We start from the raw sequence: 27,079 nt of genomic DNA on the forward strand, positions 1-27,079 counted from the left end.
TCTCTAAGAAGTCAAACTACCAACTGCACCTCCTCAGAGGTATTCTTCCTTTCCTCTCCTTCCCCCAGAAGCTCTCTGTCTCCAGAGCTCTGGTTCTTGCTAGGCTTGACTACTGCAACAGCTTCTTTGTAAGTCCGCCTGTCTCTACTCTCTGTCCTCTACAACTCATCCAGAACAGGACTGGTGAAACTTGTCCTTGGCCTCAATTCCAGGGATTGTATCTCTAAAGCCCTCAAAACTCTCCATTGGCTCCCAGTGGCTGCAATGATCAAGTTCAAGACCCTTTGCATTGTCCACAAGGCCTTCTGGGGCCTGAGACCACAATACCTCCAACTCTTTCATCAGAAATATCTTCCTACTCAAGCTCTTTGCTCCTCCACCTCCAACTCCTTGAGGGTCAGGCGCTACTCCAAGCAACGAGTTGGGGGCAGATCTCTCTCTTCGGCTGGCGCCTGCCTCTGGAACAGGCTCCCTGCCTTTCTGAAACCTGAGCAGAACCATCTCTTGTTCCGGAAGCATCTCAAGACTTTCCCATTGCTTCTGGCTTCTCTCTTCCTCTTCCCTACTGACTTCCTGTCTGATACTGCACTGGTCACCTGGCTAACCTCTGAGCTTCGGGCCCAGGTCCCTGCCTGCCCAGTTGCACGCCTGGACTGCCTCTTGGCAACCTTGCACTTGGGTCTGTATGTATCTGCAACCCTGCAGTCCCCTTACCTGCACTTATTAGACACTTGTTGTCTGCACTTAACCCTTGCACTGCCACCTGCTGGCCGCACTACTTGTTTTTGATCCTGTGTCCTGCACTTGCCCTTCCTCGCCTTCCCCTGGCACTTTTCCCCTCTCCTCTCCCCTGCACTGGCGCAATCTCAATGTCACGAGGCCAAGTAAGATCGCTGTCTTGTCCTCCCTTTGTTTCCCTCCCTTGCCTCGTCGCGCCTTGAAACACTTGTGTGAAGACGCGTTATAAATGTCATATCATATATCATTCTCTATCATTCTCCCCCTCTCTCGCTCCCTCACTCTCGATTATTCTCTCTCTCTCTCTCTCTCTCTCTCTCTCTCTCTCTCCCTCTCCCTCTCCCTCTCTCTCTCTCTCTCTCTCTCTCTCCCCCTCCCTCTCCCTCTCTCTCTCTCTCTCTCTCGTGCCTCAATGGACTGATGGTAAGGACGTCAACTATTTGCTGCAAGTTGCAGCAGGCCTCACCCTGCTGAATATCATCATCCCCTCTGCAACAGCTATTGCTTACTCTCTGCTATGCTCCACCTCCCTTGCTACTGCACTAGACACTTTATAGCTCTCATCTGTAGAAACTTTTTTATTTAAACATTAGCTCTTAAAATCTTGTTTACTCCGTGTGGATCGTATTGCATTTATTTAAAACAGTCACATTTTTAACAACTGCTCTTTGCTTGCTGACTCACTTTCTTTTATGGTTTTAACTGCTGTTTGCTTCCATCCGTTATCGTGCTGCTCTTCATATGTGCAAGGCACTTGAGAACTACTTTACCCAACAGCCGTGTAGTCCGCCTGCATACTTATTCAATTAACAGGTGTGTTTGAGCCCAGCCAGTTGGTGCCGGTTTGTGAACGGGAGGGGACGCCTCAACTAGACCTCCTCTCGAATCAATAGCTAGTATTTACCTTTTTCATTCTCTTTGCTTATAACTCAGTTTTACATAACCACTGTGCTTGCTATTCCTTTGTCGTCCTATTCCTGTTTGATGTACTAGAGGATATCATTAGACACAACACCTTTGTAAATCATCACTAATAAGACGAGCTCCTCGGAAATAAACAACTCTGAATAAATGAAATCTGCAATTGAAATAGAGAAACTTAACCAACACTGTATTACGGCTGCCCTTTTAAACACCAGATCTGTAAAAACACATGCCTTAGACATTCATGATTATATTTTAGATAAAATAGGACTCTCAAATCTAGGGGTGTCTCCCATACCCATAATGTACAGTCAAACCTAGGTCTTTCTCCTACTATACAGGACTGACTCTCAAATCTAGGTGCATCCACCGTATCTGCCTATTATATTGTGTAAACTATTGTATTGTGCAACCTAGGCCTCTCTCCACTATAGAGGACTCTCAAATCTAGGTGTATCCACCGTATCTGCCTATTATATTGTGTAAACTATTCTATTGTGCAGCCTTGGCCTCTCTCCACTATAGAGGACTCTCAAATCTAGGTGGATCCACCGTATCTGCCTATTATATTGTGTAAACTATTCTATTGTGCAGCCTTGGCCTCTCTCCACTATAGAGGACTCTCAAATCTAGGTGTATCCACCGTATCTGCCTATTATATTGTGTAAACTATTCTATTGTGCAGCCTTGGCCTCTCTCCACTATAGAGGACTCTCAAATCTAGGTGTATCCACCGTATCTGCCTATTATATTGTGTAAACTATTCTATTGTGCAGCCTAGGCCTCTCTCCACTATAGAGGACTCTCTGCCTATTATATCGTGTAACCTACTGAATTAAGAAACCTAGGCCATAACTGCCTATTAAACTTTGAATTGAAACTAACTGTATTTTGAAACCTAGGCCTCTCTCCCACTAAACTGGACTCTCAAATCTAAGTGTGTCTCCCATACCCAAATTGTACTGCGAAACCTAGGCCTCTCTCCTACTATACAGGGTTCCCATATCTAGGTGTTTCCACCATACCTGACTATTGTACTGTGAAACCCACTATATTGCTAAACCTAGGTCTCTCTCCCACTATACAGGACTCTCAAATCTAGGTGTGTCCTCTATATCCTCCACTTTCCTAGCTGTCACATACACCAAGGAAGACAGCAGCTTTCGCTGTGGCACACCGCAATAAATTCACTCGCTCTCACCGCTCAGACTCTCGCACCAGAGAGACCACGAATAATGAGACCAAACCGCCAGCTCTGGACAAAGATTGCTGCAGCTGAACAACATCAAAGCCTACGGTACATATACCTTACACCATATCTGTGGATACAGGCCGTAGGCACGCCCAAGCATCCATGCACCATAGAATGCAGTTATGGCTATGCTCATCCGGTCAAGCAGAGCATATAGCCATCCACATTGAAACACCTGACACACCGCAACACCTCTGCCACTAGCATACAGCAACTACCAGCTAAAGTTTTTCTGGTATAGCTGGCCACACATCGATTCTTTTAACAATAGAATTCTATCGCAATCCACCAACAGCACCCACCGAGGTAGCTGACCTTTTGGGCTGCTAAGTCGAGCCTAGCCAGCCACCTAAGTCCTAGACCAGCAAAAATGCACACATGCCTCTCCTAATCTAAAACTCTTAGAACCTTCAGCACATTGACTACGGTCACCGAGGGCGTTCCAACCACAAAGCGCATTGAAGCCATACAAATGGGGAAAGAGCGCTATATAAATAACCAAATAATATACAATACAATAATGACTTGGACAGGTTTTGTCTAACAGAGACATGACTTCAAGAACGATGTGGCCCCATATTGGAATTGGCTGTCCCAGAAAAATAAAAGTTTTTCTCAGAACATCACCCAAATAATAAAGGTGGAGTTGTGGCAATCTTCATGAAAGAAGATCTATCCTTTTGCGAGGTTCAAGTAATATGGACAGACTGTGAAATTGTGCATCTTAAATTAAAATCAGATGCAACAAATTGTATTAATATCATCTTGCTCTATCGACCCCCTAAGGATATGCCACATTTCAATGATGAATTGATGCAGTATTACACCCACTAAATAAACCTGGAAGTGACTAGCCTTGCTGTACCATTGGCATGATGCGGCCCAATAAAAACTATTGCAGTAAGCAACGTCCTGTTCAGTGTATATTTTTGACTAGCCAATGGAAACAGTGTGTTTGTATATGATCAAGAGAATATTTGTTTTGCAAGACATAATTCGTGGGTCCTTACCTGTGGATGGAACCCCCAATCTTCTTGTCAGAGGCAGAATCTGCAATATGGGCACCACATGCCCTGGCAATGGATGGAGGGGTTGGTGGCCAAGGCTCCATACCTGCAGTCTGGACTTGCCCACCATGGTGATGTGCCCATATCATCACTGCAGAGACAGAGACAAACCTTATGTAATGTCAGACAAACCTCCCAAAATACTGCCTACAGGAGCCATTACTGCTCAATATCCAACAGTCATGGGGGAAGTATACCACAAGGATGTTAACCACACTAGGATCTCTCCGTGCACGCATGGTCGTTTCCTTTGGTGGTAGAGATGATCACTGTCAGCAGTAAAATAGCTGGAGTAGTAATAACTATTGATGCACATTTCTAATTTGTCCCTGAATAGAAACCCCACTAGAAGAATGTTCAATTGGTGTGAACTGTCTTTCAAGTCAGAAGATTTGAATAAATTAGTTAAGTTGGTTACATAAAGTCTTGAACCTTGAAATGCCGACTGTACAAAGGTATCTCAAATGGTGTGAATATACATTAATGAGTCGTTTTTAATAAAGTGTTTTTTTGCTAAAGGCTTTGGCTTTGTAGGTCAGTACATGGCATGTGTTGTAGCTGAATAGAATGTGGAATGTTTGGTGGGTAAAACTTGGGAAGGAATGGAATGGAGAGGAGTCAGTTATGATATGGGAATAAAGGAGTTCAGACATGCAGGCTGACTCCTGTCATTATTTGATGAAGATATAATTAGAGTGGTGTCCATGAGGCACACAACAATTGGCGACGAGGATGGGATTGACCCACTGAAACACTGATGAGCTATAGAGATGATCAAGCGAAAGTAGCATGTGAAACTATTTGAAAAAAGCCAGTGGAAGTGGCTAATGAGAAGACAGAAATAAAGCCAAAGGAAGGAAAGAGTAAGAACAGAGGAGCAAAGCTGCGTAGAATTGACTGGTATGACTTGCTAATATAGCATACATGAATACATGAATGAAAAGATTGCCAACGGGCAGTTGTGCAGGAAAGGCATTTTTCAAAAAAGAAAGAGAAAAAGGAGAAACTGGAACTGTGATATTCACGGGTGCGCGAGGTCTAAGACTGTTGGAGGTGTCAGAGTCACTGGCTGGAACTCTATGAAGCAAAACTAAAGGAAGGCATTGAAAGGAAAGTGATGTGGTGCGAGTGCAACCAAATGAAGGACATTGAGCAAAGAATAAAATGCTGCCATCTCATGAGTGATTGCCCGAAGAGTGTCAAATAAGGAACATACGATCGAGACACTAACTAAATAAAACAAACAGTGAAATGAACTTAAATGTGTCATGAGTGCAAAATGGAAACTATGAAAGTTCAATTAAATCAAAGTGTGGAATAAAGAGCACAGTGGTGAGGCATAGACTGCAACAACAACACAAGAAGTGCCCACACTGGGAAATTGTTTTCCATACTAGCTGCAGAACAGAAAATATAACACAAAATTAAGGCGGCAAAGAAAGATACCAGTGAACAGCCCACACCACGCAGGTGAATCTGGGAATCTAGATGAAAGTGAACAAGTGGAATGCTACACGTATGAGCTAGTGGCACAAGGTCTGCTATCTCCCTGTATATAATCATAATTGTGCTGCTGTAGGACCTTGAACAGTACACTTCATAGGTGAACCAGCAAGGGATCGGCATTAAAAAAAAGCGTGTTTAAAGTGGTGCTAAATTGTAAGGTGCGCCTCATTTGCACTCACACACGGGTGCATAGAGCAACCTTATACTGTAACACTGTTCAGAAAGAGATCATAATTTCATTTATGGTTATCCTGGTGTGAGAGCAACAAAACAAGATAGAACTGGACAAATGAAAGTTGCACAGATGAAATAATATTGACCAATAAAGGAAATAACATTATGCAATCAAGCAACAAAGGCAACTACTGCTGATGAAAGAAAGAGCAAAACAACTGGGCCAGATGTGAGTAACCATGTTCCCGAATATCACAAGTGGGAATACAAGATCAGTCCCGAATGAGGGGATTCTGGTGAACTATCTACATTGCCCGGACCCATTTATACTTGGGACACAGGAAAGTCAGGGGCAACGGTGGCAGGAATGGATGGAGGAGTTTGAGGGCTTCTTGAGAGCAGCAGGGAATCAGGATGCCTCAAACAAAATGGACATATTTGTTAATTTGGTAGGAAAGGAGGTGAGAAATGTGGTAATGAGCATTCCGGCTCAGGAAAGAAAAACATATCAACAATTGGTCGCTGCGATTGGTGAACGTTTGGTTTTCCTTCCCAATCGGGACTATGAACGATATACATTTAATCAGTGCACACAGAATCCACATGAAACAATTGACCAATTTATATTACGATTAAAAAGAAGGGCAGAATATTGTGAATTTGCATGCTTTAGCGATGATGAGGCGATTAGGCTAAGAATCATTGAAGGGTGTACGTCATCACAACTTCAAAGACATCTTCTAAGAGTTCCTCTCTCATTAAAGGAAGTCCTGGAGTTGGCACGAGTGTATGAAAGAACTGAAAGGCAGGTAGCCAAGATGGAAAACAGAAGTGAGTTAAATACCATTAACGATATCAGAGATAACAGACCGAGGCAATCTCGATGTTCAAATCTGTTCACCCGGCAAAGTGCATGGTATGGCACAGGCAGGAGTCTGCTGGAGAAGAAGTGCTAAAGATGTGGATTGGATTTTCCACACAGAGGTAGATGTCCAGCTTTTGGTCGGATATGCATGAGATGTGGGCAAAGGAATCATTTCTGGATCTTGTGCAAAGAAGAGACCCCAGTATCGGCAACATGGAGATCTAGCACACAATTGCTACCAAGGAGGAGGCGTGGCATGGTGAGATTTCCTGATAAGGAGAGCATATAACCTAGTGTGAAAGGATATGTAAAAATGTGTCAGTCCCAGCTGAGATGTGCCAAAGCAAAAACATCAAACCAAAGGAAATATCTGGACACAAAGCATTTTGGAAATGGGGGGGGGGCATGAACATGGTCATGGAAGAACGAAGACTGCTGGCCAATGTGGATTGGATGAATCGCAAGAGGAGAATGGAAGAAGATCAGATGTCAGTGAATGAAGGTGAATTTGTACTGAGTAGGCAAAAACAACAAAGAAAGGTGGGATCCAGTCGTGACCCAGAATCAGTAACAGTCATGGCTGTCAAAAGGCCCATAGCAACTGTTGTGAGAGAGAATGGTGTAGTAACAGGGAAGATAAAAGATGTTTCACTCTTTCATGCAATGTTCCAGGAGGAGTTGGAAGAAGAAATGGGAGAAATGGGCAACCTGTTAGGCTTATGTCACAGGATGTCTCAAATGGAGAACTGTATGGGGAAAGGAGGAGTGAAGAACTTGTTAGTCTCCTGTCCCTTAAAGACTTGGGACATTTGCCACCTTATTTGACTGGCAGTGGGCGCCCTCAAAGGACTATACATAAGCCTGTACATCTCATTGAACAAATTTAGAGGTGACTGTCAGACTGACGGTGAGAGTGAACAAGGGGGAGGTGTTGTAGCTGAATCTTGGATGGCTGAATCTTCTATGATAAGCAAGGGGAAGGTGTTGTAGCTGAATAGAATGTGGAATGTTTGGTGGGTAGAACTTGGGAAGGAATGGAATGGAGAGGAGTCAGTTATGATATGGGAATAAAAGAGTTCAGACATGCAGACTGACTCCTGTCATTATTTGATGAAGATATAATTAAAGTGGTGTCCATGAGGCACACAACAGCATGTAATCGTTTACATCAGACTATGAAGATGTAGGTGTGTACACTGGGTCAATTTAAGAAGGCTTTGCAGATAATTGGGCATGGTACCTTGTGATGTAAACTGGATGTTTCAACACTTTAATTTTGTATAGCAACTCCTTGCACTTTTCAGAAAGTGAAGTCTGCAGTTGGAAGAATTGTACTGCTTAGGGGAGGGACAGCAAATGTCCCTGTTTGATGGGAGGGTGGCCCACCGATAAAGCAAGAAGTTCCAGTGCTAATAGCCTGATCCTTTGTAGTGGAAAGGTAGTTCGTTGCTGTGTACAGTCATTTCCACTCATACAAACACATCAAGAAGAACATCAAGAAGCACTTGGCTATGACTGCCACCTTGGTGCTTCAAAGGCATGCAGTTATGAGCAATGAAACCCGAGTGACGTCCACTGTCACCATTTGAAGCGCTACACAGTTCACATTCTCTCCCTCAAGCACAATGTTCTTACCAATGAAAGGTTAAGCAGTGAGGGGAAAGTGCATCTGGAGCCCCTGCTCTCTAGAATGTTGAGAGTTTAAAGCTCTTGTACTTGGAGGGTCACTGCAGGAGATGGGTTGGTCAGGAAGAAGGATTTTTGGCCATGTCCCCTGGGCCGAGTTTCTGTCACCAAACTCCCAAGACAGGCACAGTGAAACACAGGTTCGAATCCCGATCCCAGCGCTTAGAAACCACATGCTGGTATTGAGCGCATTAAAAAAGGACATTTATAATTCTCAAGCCTCAAACTTGCATTTGAAGGGCGTCACTCAGGTGGGACCACAAGTCATGAACCTCAGATGGGCAGGCTTGAGTTATGGAGCATTTGGGTGTCAAGTAGAGACTTAACAACAACCACCCAATGAAAGATTTAAAACTGAAGATGTAAGGCCTGTGGGTGATGCAGTGGGTATGGAAACAGGATAGGCTCGATGGAATCCCTGAATTTGGTTTTCACTCATTTTCAATGTATTAATCTGTGTGTAAGCAGTGCATTGTGGTAACTCAAAGGCAGCGAGGTTGTGTTGGAGATGCTATTTGGTGAATATATTTTTCCCTGACTCTATAAGGACATGGGTGAAGGGGGAAGATATACAGTGCTAGGATAGTGATGATTGAAAGGGCAAACCTTAGGTTTCACCAAATAATATTTGTGGCACCACGATATAAAAACTGTAATTAATAAGGCAAGGCCATGGCATAAAACACGTGGACACACATTCTGTGCGAGTGAAACTGAATCTGTAGAGTTGTGCACATCATTGCCTGCAGGGCACAGGCTCTAGATCTAATGAGACTGCTCACGGGGACGATCCCTCTGTTGTCGAGGTCTGAGTGTAAACCCAGGTCCCAGGTTCCAGCGCCGGTGAGATGATATTTGATGGTGGTCTCTACGTTCGCTGCAAGGATTTGTGTCCACTCTGCTTGAGACCAGGGGTAGGCAACCTCAGCATGGACCGACTTTAACCTCGTTTTTTAATTTTGCTGGGACCTGAGAATTCTCTCGGTAAGTAACCTTCTTTTATTTAATACAACATGTACTAAAATGGTTCAATAAATAAGTCGTTTTTGAAAGTGGTAACAATTTTCTATGCCACATTGCACTTGCTTAAAGGGAATTATATGTGCGGCTCTTCAATTATGCGTGGGGACCCTTTTCCGTTCTTTGAAAACTGCAATGTGTGTGTGCTTGTGTTTGTGCTCATAGTTACATAATTTGAAGTAAATTTGCTCGTTTATACACTATGGAGCTCATTTTTGATGAGCATGTTACATCAATGAGTGACATATAAGCAGCTTTTTACGTCATTCTTACAGCTCATTTTCCAGCACTAAACACGTGTGTTCAATGGGAATGCTTATTGAAAAAATCTTTGTAAATCAGGCACATCCAGTCTCATGGGAGTAACCTCCCAAATCCATGATTTTGCTATTCAATTTTGTATATGTATGTTTTACAGATAGAACACGGACGTATAGTCTGATGTAATAGCATGCCAGTGATTGTAAAGGCATGCCCATCTGTACCGTTTGTATACCTCTTTTATCTGGATACATTTTGTGCGGAAATTACATTAATATGTATGAAAAGGCATGTTATATAACAGTGGATAACGATGTGTGTAGTGCATATTAATTATCTCGAAGCATGAATATTTCTGTTTATATCCCAACAGCCTTCCCCTGCCCTGAACACTTTATCTATCGGTCTTGTTTGACCGTCTGTGATGTTCCAAGAAGTTGCCAAAGTAATGAATTGGGTTTTCAAGCGCCTGACACATGTTCAGTATTAACAGAAGGCTGCGTCTGTGGAGAAGGAAACCTCCTTCACCGCACTCACACCGCGCACTGCATCCCGGAGGAGAAGTGTGGTAGGTACTGATGTGTACTGTATCCGCTGCTGAGTAAAATCCTACACTCGTCCTTATGCCAGATTATAGTTCGAGTGGTGGGAATGACGTGTAATATATGTACTGTACGATAAAATGATTACACCGTGAAATTATGATGAAGGATGAGGCGGCATGCTTTCCTGTTTAGGCCGTTTGAGCAACTCTTTCAGGTAAGGTGGTATCAAGCACACAATTTAGCTGGTGCGTTTGGGAGATTCAAAACCATGATATTTTGCGGCAGGAAACAGAAGGCGGGTGTGTTACCGCCATTTCTACATTGATTAAGATATTCAGCCCATGCTTATTGGTGCAAGCAGCTTCCTGGTTAATCCACGAGAAGGGGGTCTCACCCTTTTCACAAGGATTTGGCAAGTGACTTAAGTCAGGGGGTCGCTTTACATGTTATAGGTGTAAACGTGCCCCCTCTAACTGTTCTGGAAAGGAGATCCATTGGGAACCATCAATATGCAGTACAATAAAAATTGCCACAGATGGATGAAAACACTTAGGCAGTATGACAGGCCAATACAAATGTGGACAGTGAAGCCATCAGCAGGCAGGCTGGCTAAGGCATGAAAGAGGACGTGCTTAGCCATAATAGTGGAACCGGAATGCAAACGAGAGAAAAGAAATGGCCAAGATAAGGACAAAATATAGTATGTTAAGAGGGAAAATAAGGAGCCATAAGTGGGGTACAGTTCAATACAGCAGTCTTGAGAGGGGCTGAAGAACAGTGTCATTAGAGTAGCAGGGAGGCGGCCATCGTGAGATGAGGCAACATAACTGTTGGGCTAGAGGGACGCGATTGGTAGAGGAGAATTCTTGAGATGTCAAATTCAAGCAATAAGAGGGACTAGACAGAGAAAAGTAATTGGCTGAAAGAGCCATGGCACCAGTGACAAAACCTTGGTTAAGGAGACATAGGAAAAGTTAGAGACAGCTTTTAGAAAGGATACAGTGCATGCTACTGAGAGAAAGCCAGCAGAAAGCGAGAGATGGAATTACAATAGAGGAATGGGGGACCTATGCAAAGAGAGAGGTCCTTGAAGGTGTGGTTAGAAATCCAAGAGAGAGAGAGGGACCCAGAGAAAGGGAGAGGTCAGTAAGAAAACTATTCAATGTTCAAACAAGAATGCGACATTAGAGAAGAAACTAAAGGTAAGAGAGGGTCATGAACTGTGGTGTTAACACCCAATCCGCCGGGCCGGATCGGGTGTTATCGACCCAGGGCCTATAAGCCTGACTGATGGAGGCGGGGGAGTTGGCCGTCAGGCGGCTTGGAACGCAGGCATACACCAGCGGTTAAAGCCCACGTTCTGAGCCACCTGATTGGCTGGCTTCCCCCTGCCGGTGCTAATGGAATTTGGAAACATAAGAGATATAACAAAGGGACAAATGGAAGGCTAGAGAGAGGGTGAAGAAACGGAGATGCGGAGGACAGAATACGCTGTGAGAAAAAAAACCTGCGATGGGAGAAAGAAAGCAGTGAGAAAGAGGAGTGAGAGCCATTAAATAGGGCACAGTGCTATTCAAGGAATAAGAGGCCATAGGAGACAGAGAGCCATTCAAGCTGGGAGACTGACGCAAGAGGGAGGATTAATATGCAGCAAAGTGGAGGGTGAACTGTGAGACATAAGAAACGCAAGAGAGTCACGAGAGGGGTGAATGGGTCAGGAAAGATGTGACAGAGACACATGCACTTCAAATACAGCCATAAGAGAGGGTATAAATAAAGACATGCATGAAGAGATAGAGAAAGGAGGGAGGATGCAGCAGAGGAATGATTTAGAAGATATTGTGGCATGACTAATTAAAGAGAGAACCCATGGGATAGCAGAAAGGGCAATGCATGATTGTCGGATGTCCATGTGAAAGGTTATAGAGAGCTATGAAATCAGAAGCAGGGACTCAGAGGGTTAAAGCAAGGGGTACCAAAATCCATGAAGGGAGTTATAGACCTATGGGAGTGGGTTCATAAACATGAGAATAGATGACACCAATGCTGACGAGGAAAGACATCTAATAGGACATGAAGAGCAATGGAAACATGGACGTATCATCGAGACAGGATAGAGAACTATGAGAAGAGCTATGGCAAGCTAGAAGAAGGCGTAGATACAGCTAAGAGACTGGACATAAAGAGAACCGTGAGGGGGAAAGAGATGCGTGCCATTGGGCAGAGAAACACCTACAAGAGTAGGGAGAGACAGAGGCATGAGGAGGGAGAGTGCCATGCCAGCATGCCGAGAGCCATTAGAGGTAAGATGGTGCCATGAGAAGGAAAGGCAGTCTTCACCAGAGAGATAGTGAAGACTCTGAGATTGAGCGTCATGAGTAGGAAGAGAATGGTATGGTATGGTAATGTTTATTTTTATAGCGCCTATACACAAGGCAGTGTTTCAAGGCGCTCAAGGTGGGAGGGAAGAAGGGAGAGAAAACAACCGTCATTCAGAGCCCTTGAGTTTCTGAACGATAATCAGTCTGCCCAGGCAGAATAAGTGCATAGACACAATTCAGCTAGGACCGGACTATTCATGGAGCCACAGAGAGGCAATGAAGAGAGCTACAAGAGCAGCAGAGGGCCACGAGATAGAAGATGCTGCAGCGGGAGGGGAGACAGAGCAGCCACGACTGAAGACAATGAAGCAAAGTAAATAGAGATGATGATGGAGATGGGCGTGTGAAGGAGCCCTGCCAACAAAGAAAGGGAGTCATGAGTGCTTATATTCTGTGTCAGAAAAGGGGAGGAAATAAAGACATCAGTTAAGAGACAGAAAGCAAGTCAAGGGCATACAGGTCAGTTTGATTGGTCATATAAATTGAGGAGCTGGGAGAGAGAACAAAGAAAAGAGGGAAAAAGATACACTTATGGGAAGAGAGTCATTCTCGGCAGAAGTGAAAAGTCCTAAGAGGACAGGAAAAAGAGAAAGCCATAAGGAGGGAGTATGTCCCGTAGATGAGAATGTATGTGTTTCATATTTTCATTTAGCACTTCATCGGATTCACCCCATGTCTAGACACTGTAATCATATGTGTTATTATGATTCAATGTCATGGTGCTGTTCCAATTCCCTGTGCAGGACACGGCAGTCCACATTCTGTGGAAGTGTCACATGTTGCGCAGGTTGTGTGGTTGGTCACTTATTGGCACCATCTGTATTTGGAGGTGGTGCATTGCAGATGTGTGTGTAAGTGGTGCACAAACAGTTCACTTTATCCGCCTAGGAAGGACGAAGGGATGCGATTGCCTGTCAGGATTTCCATCTGGGACTGTAGGCAGCACACCCATGTCACGTGTGAGAGCTTAACTCGCAGATTCACCTTGCAGTCAATGGGGTGCATTAGGGTGAAGATTGGCAAATAAAGGGAAACCAAGCGCCATGTCAGGCAAAACCAAGTGACTCGGGGGTGAACTAGAGGGACACGCAAGAAGACCCACACCAACATCCTTTTGGAAGCACAGATGTATGTGAGGGCTGATAAGCGCTCAAAAGTGAAAATATTACATAGGAGACAGGGGGTTGATCCTTGCAAAGAGATGGTGTGTCAGAGAAAATGTCATCAAAATAAAGAACAACTCAAGCCCTTAATGTAGAAAGCACAGTAAAATGTCAAACAAACACAAACCTATAGTTCAATGGGGCAGTGGCAACTACTAAGTATTATTCCTACTACATTTGAAAAGAGTGGTAACATCCTCTAATGTCACTTTGGAATAGTGGCGTGTTGGTCAGGAATCCGCCAAGCTAAATTATCAATCACTCTCACCGCAAGGTGGTGCAACAGGACAATCGCAAATGAATGGAAGCAAAATTCAATCAAAACATCATGGTAAATTGGAGAGACTGAATAACAAACAACTATTTCTTTGCAGGTGCCTTTTTGCATTTGTTAGCCTGGTTTCTCATCTATGGGCCTCATTACGACCTTGCCAGTCCTGAAACAAGGGTGCAGGTAAACTCACCGGCAGTGTTGTTTCCGGACCGGCACATTACAGGTCAGAGGCCCTGTGCTAGACAGGTCTTATCCACACAGCGGCCACAGTAGGCTGACCGGTCACAGAAGCACTGGCACCGTTAGCAGTAATAATTTAGCATTTATATAGCGCTACAAACCCTCAGGTATCTGAGCGCTGTTTATTATTACCCACAGTGTCTGGTGCTCATTTATCAACCTAGAAAGAATGAAAGGCTGAGTTTGGCCCTGCTGGGATTTGAACCTGCGTCAGCAGGCTCTGCACAGATATCAAAGCAAGCATTCTCCTTGCTGTGCTATCGGACCAGCAATGATGGTGGTGCTTCCGTGTCCCCACTCCCATAGAGTTCTACTGGATTCTATGGGAATGGAGACTTACATTTTACCGGCTCCTGACTTTCCGAGCCACTGGGGCTGTAATTACGGTCTGGCGGCAACCCGCCGGTAGCACTGGCAGAATTACCACCAGACGAGTAATGAGGCCGTAGGATTGTTATTTAAGTTGTTTTCACACACTGTTAGCTCACATGATGTCATTAAATCTCTGGCTTTAATGTTTACGATTATTCTCATGCTTGGCTAAAAATTAAATTCACATTTCAAAGTAGTACTTTTTATCTAATAAAGCAATGGTAAAGTTACTGCTAACCAATACACTGCCATGCATTACGAGTGGCACAAGCAATAGTCCTATTACTAGATCACAAATGTCTCTGCCTTTAAGTTAAAATATTTTCCGGTCCGTAGACATTGATTTTACTCCATTTGTACAAATGCAAACATTGCAATCTGACGAGTGCTCACATTTGAGCTCTGCATGTTGCTGGCTGCGAAGTGCTCAGAGGCCATATCACAGAAGAATTACCTGCGAGAATAGAGTGTCCTCCTGCTGGGCAGAGAAGACTGAACTCATTAGGATTAGGAAAAGTCAATTTTCGTACCCACCAGTCGACCAGAAGATCGGATGTAAATGTTAAAGTGTGGGAGCTTCCCTAAGACAAATCCATGGAGCCTGGTTCACCTCCAAATCCGCCGACGATCCTGGAAAACAATCCCCAGATATAGACCAACAGAGGGACCAGCCTCTTGCTGGTTTTATTCTGAGTTGTTTTGGGGTAGGCCCTGCCGTCTCAACAGTACCAAATTAATGGACATTGCCAGTGGACCCTGGGAGTGGGCGTAGAGCTTTATTGGATAAATCACAATTCAAATATTTGCTGGCTCACTCGCCCATTTGAGGTGTTGTGGAGAGATTGTTACTGGTGTGCACAAGTGTACCACCTCCAGTTCTATAATAGATGGACAATCACTTAATGTTCTTCATTTTAAACGTTGTAAAGTGGAATACTACAATAAAGCAGGAGTTATAGAATATGATATTAATGTTGTAGGTGAAGATGACGTTTGATGGCACTGATGTTTTTACAATACTACAATGCTTCCCACTCAAGCAATCTTTCGATTTAAACGTATCTGCACTGAGATGTTACCCAATCCCACACCAGCACAAAGAGCCTTAGGTCTCTATCTCATGACCGAACGCCCTTGACGGCTGCATTCGGGACCTCAGAACCAAACTAAGTCTAATCCTCTTGCCTTAATTGGTGAAGCAACCTTGAGACCTTTCCCAAATTAGCAGTGGATATTGGAGTGTATATTGCTTAAGTCTCACTTTCTTTAAAATAACTCAGCATCAACACAAATAGACCATTCAGATGCAATCAACAATGACATTCCCAGTGTTAAAACAAATGCTACATTCTTCACCAAACAGACAGTTCCACGTGGATCTACTAGCCATGATCTACTAGCCATTTCTGTCAAGCACTGCTTGAATCAGTACATTATTTCACTGCCCTCATAGATAAATGGTCCATCCTGTCAGGACCAGGCTAGTGCATTGAAAACTACACATTCTTTGCCCAAACTATCTGCCACCATACCAGAAAAACAGCCAATCAATACATTCCCATTTTGAGAGAGACTAATAAAAAATAACGTCAAACTATAATCATAAAAATATCATAATTTACAAGAAACAGAAGTGTACAAGCAGATCTATTCAAGTGATCAATTAACCATAAGAACTGTTGCATGACATTTTGAAAACTAGCCCAACCAATGTGTGGTGGAGCAAGAGAAGCTATGCAACATCATTTCACACATGGCTATCTTTCAGATAAATGTCTTTGAAAGCACACTCCTAGCCCCACGAGGTTCACCTCTCTGACCCCCACACGAACAGTCACATAAGACATGAAACCACAATAATGATGGCTGCCGTTTTCTCACCAGCGTTTGTGGACGTCATTAGAACAAGATCCTCTCCTTGCAGTATTATACCATCTCAGTTGAAAGATGTCACCCCGTGTGGTCCCCATTCTGATCATAGTAGCGATCAGTGCACCCTCGGAGAAGGAGTTCCGGTCTAGATGCTCTGCAAATAGTAAACATGAACCTCTCCTCAAAAATCAAACCTAAATGGCACGGTACTGGAAGCATACCAGCACATCATGCACCTATTAGCAAGTGAAAAACGCTGTACTAGAGAATTCTGTAGAAACATCCAATCTCAATGGTCCCATAGAATCAGGTTGAAGACCAGGGATCCGTAGGGAAGTCACTCTGCTAAACATTTGGGGCAACATCCTATCCTTTGCTGATGATAGTGCTTTCTGCGTCCCACTCATTCATGGCCTGCATTTGGCACTCTAAATAGGCGATTAGCTCATCTTGATGGGCTGTTGAAACAGTCTCTGCAAAAGATGTACTCTTTGCTAAACAAGCATTCTAAGGCAACCACCAGAACAGAGTGAAATTCGCAATGTGTATCCTTCTTCGCTAGCATCTACTTACTACTTTCATTTCCAAAAGGGGCGTATCTCCTTCACCCATAGCATGTCATGTAGATGCCATTATTCTTTGGACAATCATTCATTGGACAGCATAACACTGCACTCATTTCCAAATGACACAAAACCTTAAGCAAAATAGCTACTAAGGGTAAACACTTGTGAAGCCCTGGACTAATGTCTCCTAAACATCTAGACACCTCTTTCTACCAAGTGTGGGTGAGGAAAGATTTCATAAAACTAACTTTGCCCCCCTCTCTGGTTAAAACCCTCATTTCACAGAGCCTTCCAGGTGTAACTCTTCCATTCGTTAGATCTACACCTCAAAATCTAAGTAAAATCTTGTAGCTCTCAAATGGTGACCATGAGAAAGATCAATCCATTTTTCAAAAGCATGTGCAGAATGCTAGTTGTGGGTGTGCTTATGACGGGGAATCTTTTATTCAGCCCTTTACCTTTGTTATATTGAAACTTCAATCTGTTTTTCTTTATTTTTCTTTAAGTACATATTGCCATCTCATACATAGGCCTCACAACTCGAAAGATTTCACAGTTTTTTTGTGGCCAATTTTAGTGGATGATGTGTTTATTTGTTATAGCTGAATTTAATCAACTTTTCAAATTTCCGAAAATACAAATACAGTTAAAAGAATAAAACTTCATCATTTAAAGAAAACAAAACATCATCATATATAGGAAATAAATCACACATAGACATTCATTAATACATTTAAACAAATTAAAACATTAATGTTTCACCCCATATAAACCCTACTCAATGAGTACAATTGACAAGTTCAGATTTTTACGCGTTTCCAATTGTTTAACATGATCACCCATTGACAAAATATCCAAACATCATTTCATTCACTCAATTTTAACATGTTAATAAAATTCACCACTGCAATTTGAACTGGTGCATAAAAGAAGCATACTATGTAAGACCATTTTTGTTTATCATTCAAAAGGCTCACAAATGAATAGTATTTTGGCAAATGAATGGCTCTATATGCGGTCAACGCAGGACAACATAATATTAAATGCTCTAGCGTCACTTTAACTTCATGATCTTGACAAAAGTGACAAAAGTTACTGGTTTGTGCCAACATTCTACGTGTAGCGAGTACATCTCTGGTATGACACAGATTAAAGCGTATTCGAAGATAACTCTGATGAAAAGCTGGGGACGATGATCTTATCAGTTATGATTCTGTGATCCGACTCTTTTTCGGGGGGAAATCTATAAAGGTCAGTGTTTTTATAGGTCAAGCATATTCGTCTAGTTTCTATCCAGTCTAAACAATAGATTTTTGCATTTGCTTTGTCTGGATTAGAGAGTAGTAACTCAATGGAGACATCAGCCTTTTTCAGTGTTTTGTACACTTCTCTCAGCCAAGTTTTTACGAAATAATGCTGTGTGCCAACCAATATGAAAACAACGTTCTCAGAATCGTATCTAACTCAGAAGATATGAGGCACTTACGAAACAATGCAAACCCATATTAAAAATGGATCTTCCAGCTTTTGGCTGTACTAAAATAGTTGCCATCGAACTTTGACCGAGCCCAGAAATTCCCAAAAGGCATTGCTAGGTCGGAAACCGTGATAAACTTTCTTTATTTGTAACCCATCCTAATCTTTTTTAAATACTGCCAAAGCAGATCAAAAAGCTATTTTATTATTGCATTATATGTTTTCACAACCTGCAGTTGACTTTTTTTGTGTCATTTCTGACTTACCCTTTACCTAGGATATGTATTTGTTGAAAAAGATACATTTGTTTATAGTCTTAATACCTTTAATGTTTCAGCCTGCACTGATAATTATGGAATCCCACGAGCCCTGGGAGAAATCTGGAAGACCTCATCTAGTGGATGCTGCATGCAAAAATGTGTAGACAATGGCACTGTGGTTCCAGTGGAATACCCCTGCTCAGACGTTCAAGAGCTGGAATGTGAGCGTTATGGGGAGATGGCCATCATTGTTCATGATAACCAAACCTGCTGCCCACGAAAGATCTGTGGTACGTATCACTCACCCTCAGAGCTTCCTTCACATATCAAGTGTTCCAATGTCACCCCTTTCACACAACCAAATGCCAAGATCAAGGTATACTTTCTAGAAGTCAATACGTTTGCCATACCCTCAAATCTTCAGTTTTCTCACTTGCACTATTGATGTATTTAAATATATTGTTAAACAAGGCAATGCTCATGTTTAGCCTACTGAGCTCCCTCCAGACCGGGGCCCAAAGTGCTGGTCCAGAGGTTTATTGCCTGACACTCCAAAATATGTACACGTTGTGGCAAAATGCAAACACTTGTTTAGGAATGGTGTGGTGAATTTACAAGAAGGTTTTCATGTTAAAAACAATGTGCAAAAATAATATGCATTGGATTTTCCATAGAGCATTTCTGGTTGCATATCTTGAAATTGTGCTCTTTTGTGATTTTTAGTGATTGTTATACGACCCCTAACCCGTAACGTCTACAATCATTGGAAATGCCAACATTCACATTACGAAGAAACACTCATAAACAGCCAATAAAGTGAACTCTACATATATTAGGAAAGCCAACATTAAGGTCACTTCAAACTTATAGTAAAAATTAAATATTTCTCAAACACAACATTCTTAAGACTTCAAATGTACTCGAAACGCACACTACAACAGTGCATCGCAAAACTCACTTTACAGTTCTATTCTTGTATTTATTTGATTTAAAAGGCGCCTTTTCTGGAGTACTGTACAAAATGAAAAAAGAACAATCTAATGGGCGCAATTACAGTTGAATAAAAATGCTGTTAGAGAAATAGTGAAAGAAGATGTTTCTTGAGTGATGAACAAAAAGCAGAATAAGAAGAAACACTCCTGAGGTGAAAGAGCAGTTCATTCCAGTGCTTAGGAGCCAGGAGAATGAATGAGGGAAAGTGAGACTGGGCAAAATAAACATTAGGAATCGACAGAAGAAAGTTTGATTGAGAGTACAAAGCATGTGAACGGTGTAAAAGGGGACAAGGGGAGAAAGATACAGAGGGGCTAAACCTTGAATTCACTTAAAAACAATGCAAAGAAAATGAAAGTGATGGGTATCAAAGAGAAGACAATGACGAGAAGTAATAGGAGTCCTAAATTAATTACAAGGGGAAAGAAAGAAAATAACATGGATAGAAGAATTATAAAAAGATCAAAGTGGAGCAAATTCATGAGCAGGAAGAACAATAAACGAGAGCAGAACCATAATCACGATGAGAAAAGACTAGGTAAGAGATAAGAAGTTTTGCTTCATGGAATTAGTGAAAGTAGCAAGCTTTGCTAATATTCAGGACGTCCTGTCCACTCTCTCTTTCTCTACATCTTCCTCCTCTTCCTCCTCTCTGCCACCCCTAGCCCATCTTCAGCTGCTTCCCCACCTTCTTTCTCTTCCTTTCCCCTGCTCACCCCAGACAATGTTTCTAGACAAAGCTGATCTATGAGCGTCTCGTCAAAGTAGGTTCTCCCATGCACTTCCAGAACCATCAAGGACCACATCGACACCCTGGCACCAGGCTTGGCTGCTTTCTGCAATCACTCCTTTGCCATCCCTCTCCCTTAAGCACTCCCTTGTGCACCCCCTTCTTAAGAAGCCTTCTGCCAATCCTTCCTCTCAAGCTAACTATCTCCCAATCTCCGTCACTCCTTTCCTGGGCAAACTCCTGGAAAAGCTGGCCATCTCCCAGCTTAATTTGCATACTGAATCTGTTGGTTGTCTCCACGACCACCAGTCTGGCTTCAGAGCTGCCAGAAGCACGGAAACTGCTCTCCTGAACACCTGTGAAGACTTGCTCTCTAATCTTGACTTTAATCTTCCTTCTGTCCTCATTCTCCTCGTACTATCCTCTGCTTTTGACACAGTCAACCATGCCATCCTGCTCAATCACCTCAGTGACAATCTGGGTGTCACTGGTCAGGCCCAGTCCTGGTTGTCCTCCTTTCTCACTGACTGACCCTCCCAGGTCCAACTGGGGACTTTCCCCTCTTCTATCACTCTCTCTACTTGTGGTCTTCCCCAGGGCTCTAACCTTTCTCTCTGGCCATTCAACTACTACCTGGCACCTCTGTCCCACCGCATCACTACATTCTGTTCGAACGTTCAGTGTTATGCGGATGAAACCCAGTTCTTCCTCATGCTCCCCTCATCCACCTCTGTTCCTTCTCTGATACCAAACTGTCTGGCCAAAATTCAGGAATGGTGTGCTGCCAATGATCTCTGCTTTAATGCCAGTAAGACCGAGATCCTCCTCATCAGGGCACCTGCTCCCTCCTTTCCTCTCTCTCTCTGGCCACTCACCTTGGCCCTCTTCCTGCTCCTTCCTGTGAGGCTAAGAACCTTGGTGTCATCTTTCGACTACACCCTCTATTTCTTTTCTCACATCTCCAATGTCTCTAAGAAGTCACACATTCAGCTCCACCTCCTCAGAGGTATTCTGCATTTTCTCACTTTCCCCAAGAGGCTCCTTGTCTCTGGAGCCCTGGTCCTCTCTGTAAAGACTGGTAGGGGGTGTCTGTACTTCCTCTCTCTATATGGTAGAGGGGAGGCACAGAGGACCCCAGCCAAGATTCTCTATAAGGTAGCAATGGACGAGCAATCAAGGCCTAGCTTCTCAGGAGGTGATGCAGGCTGGTTCTTAAGTACAGTGTAGTCCCCGAACCCCCACAAAGGAATGTCCACACACTGTATTACTGAAAACACAGTCTTTATATAATTAATATTCAAAGGTATGTACACGATCACAACAACGCACTTTGTACTCGGAAGTCAAGAATGATAAATATATACAATTCTAAAGTGGTACCACTAATGTTATCCAATCTCATTAAAGTGCATCAACTGTACGGTTAAAATGTCACACAGATAATAACGAGGAAACCAGCAATAGAGATAGGAAGGAAGGCAAGATGGTTGAAACAGTAGGCAGAATACTGAACCCTACCACGAGGCACAGTTCTGAGTGGAGATCCCCCCCACCTGGGCAACCTGTAAATAAGATATATCGCACAAGCCCAGTCCATATGTTCAATAGTCTCACAATAGTCTCACAAATAAGGTGACATCCTATTATTAAATGAAACCTTGATGCAATTCAGGCTACGATATAGCTTCATTCATCACAAGCATTGTTGCTTCCACTCGAAACGAACGCGGGTAGTTACTGCCGGGTTCGCTTTCACTTACCCGCGTTCGTTTCGAGTGGAAGCAACAATGCTTGTGATCAAGTAAACTTCAATTTACAATACGAAAAACATCATATACGGGACATGTGTGTCCGCAAATGAAGCTATATCGTAGAATATCTTCGCTTGGATCAAGAGTTTCAAAATCTCTCTTATGGAATGTTATGTGCATTTTTGTCTCTCCTGTTTTTAATTTTTAGAAGTGTTTTGTATCCATGAATTAAAATATGTATTTCTCTATGTTTTCTGTCGCAAATAATTGATCGACATGAAAGGTAGCACGTTGTGCAACTAGACACACCTGGCACGTGTGTAGGCGGGTAGCTGTTTTTGTGGTATTCTTGTTGCATTATAGATTCATATTAGTCCTTTGCCACACATCCCCCTAAAAAAGAGGACTCCGCAGCTCTAACTGCTTTATTTCACTTCTCCAGCGGGAGACAAGCGGATGACGATGCAGACGAGAGCGTCCAATGATCAATTAAAGTTCTTAGGCAAACGGGAGCACGGCGGCTCCGGTCAGCGACAGAGGTCATCGACAGTGGCGGACAACAGTCCGAGGGCTTCTCTTTGAGATTCCGCAGCAGTCCCCGTATCGGGTCGGCAGCCTGTCGAAGGTCTGTCTACCAGGGAGCGTTGGCAAAGATCAGCGGTGCACGATTGTCCCTCATAGCTCGGGAAGAGGGTGCCTTACCAGGTCCTCTCTGGGTCAGTCCTTGGAAAAACGCAGCCTTCAGATTGCGAGGGAGAGCCACAGCACTCCTTCTCGTCCAGCCGGGCTTTCAAGGTCAAGCGTCAGTTACTCCAGTTACTCGTCGTAGTGGACTGCAGCTTCTGAACACGATTCCTAGCAGTGAGAAGTCCCCAGATATACTGTTGATCTCCCATTCATTCCGCTGGGTCACACTCAAGCATCCAATCACGACAACGGGCATTCATGCAGGCAGGCAGCCAATCAGGCACACGAGGTATTCAGGCCATTCACTTCTCTCCAGACACTCACAACAAGTTATGTGTATTGGGACAAGTGCCGAGCCATTCAACACTCCAAGCTGCATTCATACCGGTTTCGGGCAGGGTTGTCTCAGTCATTGTGTCAACCACCAGATACTAGACACCCACAACACAGAATGCATATTCGTCACACACTCTATTCACCCAGGTCCCACCCACAGGAGGTACCCACAACATACATCACCGGGAAGGCTCCAGCTAGTCAGGCCGGGCCTTCACAACAACACCATATATGGCATTTCCACCCAACAGCCAGTCAGGGGGAAGGGACAGAGTCAGGGCTTCCCAGGACTTTGGGAAAACAAGGTAATGGGTAATAGAAAGCAAGAGGCCGTCCGGGACCATCTTGTTTTCCATTAGGAATCAACTGATCCCAATGGCAGGGCCGGGGTATCCCAAAATGGAGGATACTCCGCACACCTGTCAAACTCAGCATGGAGCTGCCACCAGCCCCTACCCCGCTCTGCGGGGCACCCACAGGTGTCCAAAAACATACACTAGGGGCACAGGGTTGTACCCCCGCCCATGGGTGCCATAAGGGTATCCCACGGGTCCGTTCACCAAACCAAAAGAGAAAGAGCTGCACCGCCAGGAGTCCCACATGAACTCCTGTGCGGAAAACACGACAGAACACACGATAAAAAGCAGTAAACGACAAGGATACGGAGGCCCTGTGCCTCCGATGCATTTCCAGCATCACACTCTCCAGGCTGGACTATTGCAACAGTCTCTTTCTAAATAGGCCTGTCTCTACACTTTGACCTTTACAACTCCAGAACAGGACTGCAAGGCTTGTCCTTGGCCTCACGCCCAGGGATCATATCTCTCCAGCTCTGAAATCTCTGCACTGGCTCCCTGTGGCTACAAGGATCAAATTCAAGACACTTTGCATTGTTCACAAGGCTTTCTGGGACCTGGGACCACACTACCTCCAACTTTCTCTTCCTAAACATTTTCCTTCCCAAGCTCTCTGCTCATCCACCTCCAATTCTCTGAGTGTCAGCCGTTTTTCGAAGCAGAGAATGGGGGCAGATCTCTTTCCTTGGCTGGGTCCTTTGTCTGCAACAGCCTCTGTGCTTCTCTCAAACTTGAGCAGAACCACCTCCAGTTTCCGGAAGCAACTCAAGACCTTCCTTTTCGCTTCTGTTTTCTCTCTTCCTCTCCCCTACTAGTGTCCCTGATAGCTCTGCACACTGGTCACCTGGCCACCACTAATCTCGGGCCTAGGCTCCTGCATGTCCAGTTGCCCTTGCACTGCCTCCGGGTTCCCTCAGCACTTAAGGGTGTGTATCTATAACCCTGCAGTCCCTTCTCTTTAAACTCAGGAGCTAACCTCTGGCAAAACTTATTGAGTCACTTGCACTTCTCCTCACCCCACAACACCCATTAGCACTTCTTCCATCCCCTCGTCCCCGCACTTGCCTGTTCTGAATGACACAAGGCCTAGTAAGATCTTTGTTTGTCCTGCTTCTGTTTCCCCCTTCTTGTCTTGTCACGCTGAGAAACAGTTGTGTACAGGCGCATTATAAATGACTTATCATATCATATTAAAGAAATAAACAACAGGACCTATCAGTATTAGAAATATGTAGAGAAGAGGAAAGTGTAGAATCATAAAATAACACCAAGGTTTTGTGCAGAAGGAGGAAAGAAAAGGGGTGCGGGAGACAAGGAAGTTTAATATTAGAAGCAGCAAAGAAATTAACTTCAGTTTTAGTAGAGTTTAGGTGACGAGAATTGCAGGTCATCAAACACTAACTAGCGAGAAAGCAAGTACAAAGAGAAAAATGAAATAAGTCAAAAAAGGAACATCTGAAAATCATCAGAATGCAAAGGACATGAAGATTAAATGAATACATAATAGCATACAGTGGAATAGTGTAGAGCGAGAGAGAATAAGAGGGCCATGAACAGAACCCGGGGGACCACCAAATCGGAAAGAGAGAGAAATAGATTGCAGACAAGGCAAGGGTCGTTATTCAGTCCTAGAACTTGAGTAACAGTAATCAGAAAGATAAGAATGGAGTTATTCAAGAACTGAGCCATATATGCCTAAGGATATTTGAAAGAATAGAAGGATCAACAGTATAAAAAGCCAAGGAAGATCAAGGAGAACTATAATTGAGGGTAGTTTAGAATGACTTGTAGACATAGTACATTAGTGGCAAACAGCAGCACAGTTTCATTGGAGTGGAAAGGACTGAAAATACACTGATGAAGAGGTAATAGAGAATGTTGATCAAGATAGGATGATGCTTGAGCATAGATCCCACTCTCAAGAACCTTAGAGAGAAAGCAAAAGAGCAGAAATTAGTTGGGGATGACGAAATAAGAGAAGGTTTTTTGAAGATAGGAGTAATAATATCATGTTTAAATTTGACAGGAAAAGTCAGAGAAAACAAAGTGATGCTAAAAAAGGTAGAAGAGAATAGTAGACCTTAGAAATAAGAGAAGATGGAATAAGATCTAAGGGAGATGCAAACGGATGAGCATGCAATAAAAAACAGGCTGTATCAGTGTTGTAAAGAAAAGAAAAAGAGGAAAAGAAGAGGAAGGAGCAGAAAGATGACATGGAACAGTGTGAGAAGAAGAGACTTTACCTCCTTCCTTCTCCTCTCCAACCTGCTCAGTTAGCTGACTGGTCGCCTGGTGCACCTCCAGAGACACACAGGTACCATGCTCCCCAACCAGTCTTGCACATGCCTCCGGGCCTCCACTCTGCCTGGCACTACTGCAATATGCTCCATGAGAGGGTCACCCACTATGCACTTAATCCAGGCTGATGCTGGACTGGGCACACTTGTCCCCCTTCCCCTCCCTCTCACTTCCTGTCTTGCGCACGTGCACATTCCTTGACTTTGAATGTTCTAGGCCTTGCAAGTCTGTCTGTCCGGTCCTCCCTCTGTCTCCCCTCGCTAGCTTGGGCGTGCTTGAAATACTCATGCATAGGCGCATTGACGAACAACTACCAAGCAACCTGACATGTGGCCAGGCCAGTACTGTAATTTATTGATCTGTATGTTACTCTCCTTCTCCCCCGCCCCTTCTCCCTCACTCTGTGTCAAGCACTTCACTAATATATATGCCTCTGGCCTAGCATGCTAGCTATTGTTGTAAATCATTCAGAATCTTCAAGGCCTAAGAATGACGACTGTACTCCCTTGTTACCTTCCCGCCGTGAAGCTCTTTGTAGCACTTCACTTGTGTATAAGTGCTCTACAAATAAACAATTACAATTAAAGTAAAGTCATTTGTAAAGTCACTTGAAGAATGGAAGAGAAGGGAGGCTTGGGAAAGGGACAACATTCAATTAACAAACTGAAAAAGACTGCAAGGATGGGAAAAGAAATCCTTAAGTAAAATTCGAGGAATACTATTTTAGAAGCAAAGAAGAATCATAGAAAGTGCACGCAGATGAGAGATTCAAAATAGATAAGAGACTGGGACATTTTCGAATGCTGCTCAGCATGGAGAAGAGAAGAGTGAAGAGTACAGACAGAAGGAGTAAGCCAGGGATAGGGGATAAAGAGTGTAAGAGACCAGAAGGCCAGTGTGATGGAGTAGAGTCAACTGAATAGAAAGGTCATCAAGTTGGGAAGGTGTTAAAAAGAAGTTGTATCATCAATACTTAATGGGTATTGATGTAGTGTGAAGCAAAGAGACAGTTGCTCATTAAATAGGATCCAGCAGTCTCTCTCTTTCCAGAACTCTCTTTCCAACTTTGATGGGCTCCTCTAGCCAGTCTGTTCATTAAGGAAGGAGGTTTGTGATTTTGTAGGCCATCCATTGTACTTTGCTGCACCTTCTAACTGTTATCCCTAATGCTTTGAGTATGTTCATGTTCCCCATTGTCTTTTTACATGTGTAAAATAATTCTATTGAGTGAATTTGAAAATGTGCATGTTAAGCATTCTGGTTTTATAGATTCATTATGACCATTC

At 43.6% G+C, this 27,079-nt stretch overlaps 1 protein-coding gene across 1 annotated transcript in view; it reads left to right on the plus strand.

The window, feature by feature from the left end:
• The window catches only part of OTOG (otogelin), a 1,239,067-nt gene that overhangs the window by 851,458 nt on the left and 360,530 nt on the right, over positions 1-27,079 (plus strand). The window contains exons 40-41 of the mRNA XM_069625375.1: positions 9,867-10,061; positions 18,720-18,932. Of these exons, the coding sequence (XP_069481476.1) occupies positions 9,867-10,061; positions 18,720-18,932 (408 nt within the window). The remainder of the gene's footprint in view (positions 1-9,866; positions 10,062-18,719; positions 18,933-27,079) is intronic.

This window comes from Ambystoma mexicanum, chromosome 11 (assembly GCF_040938575.1).
Source record: "Ambystoma mexicanum isolate Mex_15411 chromosome 11, UKY_AmexF1_1, whole genome shotgun sequence".
Lineage (NCBI taxonomy): Eukaryota > Metazoa > Chordata > Amphibia > Caudata > Ambystomatidae > Ambystoma > Ambystoma mexicanum.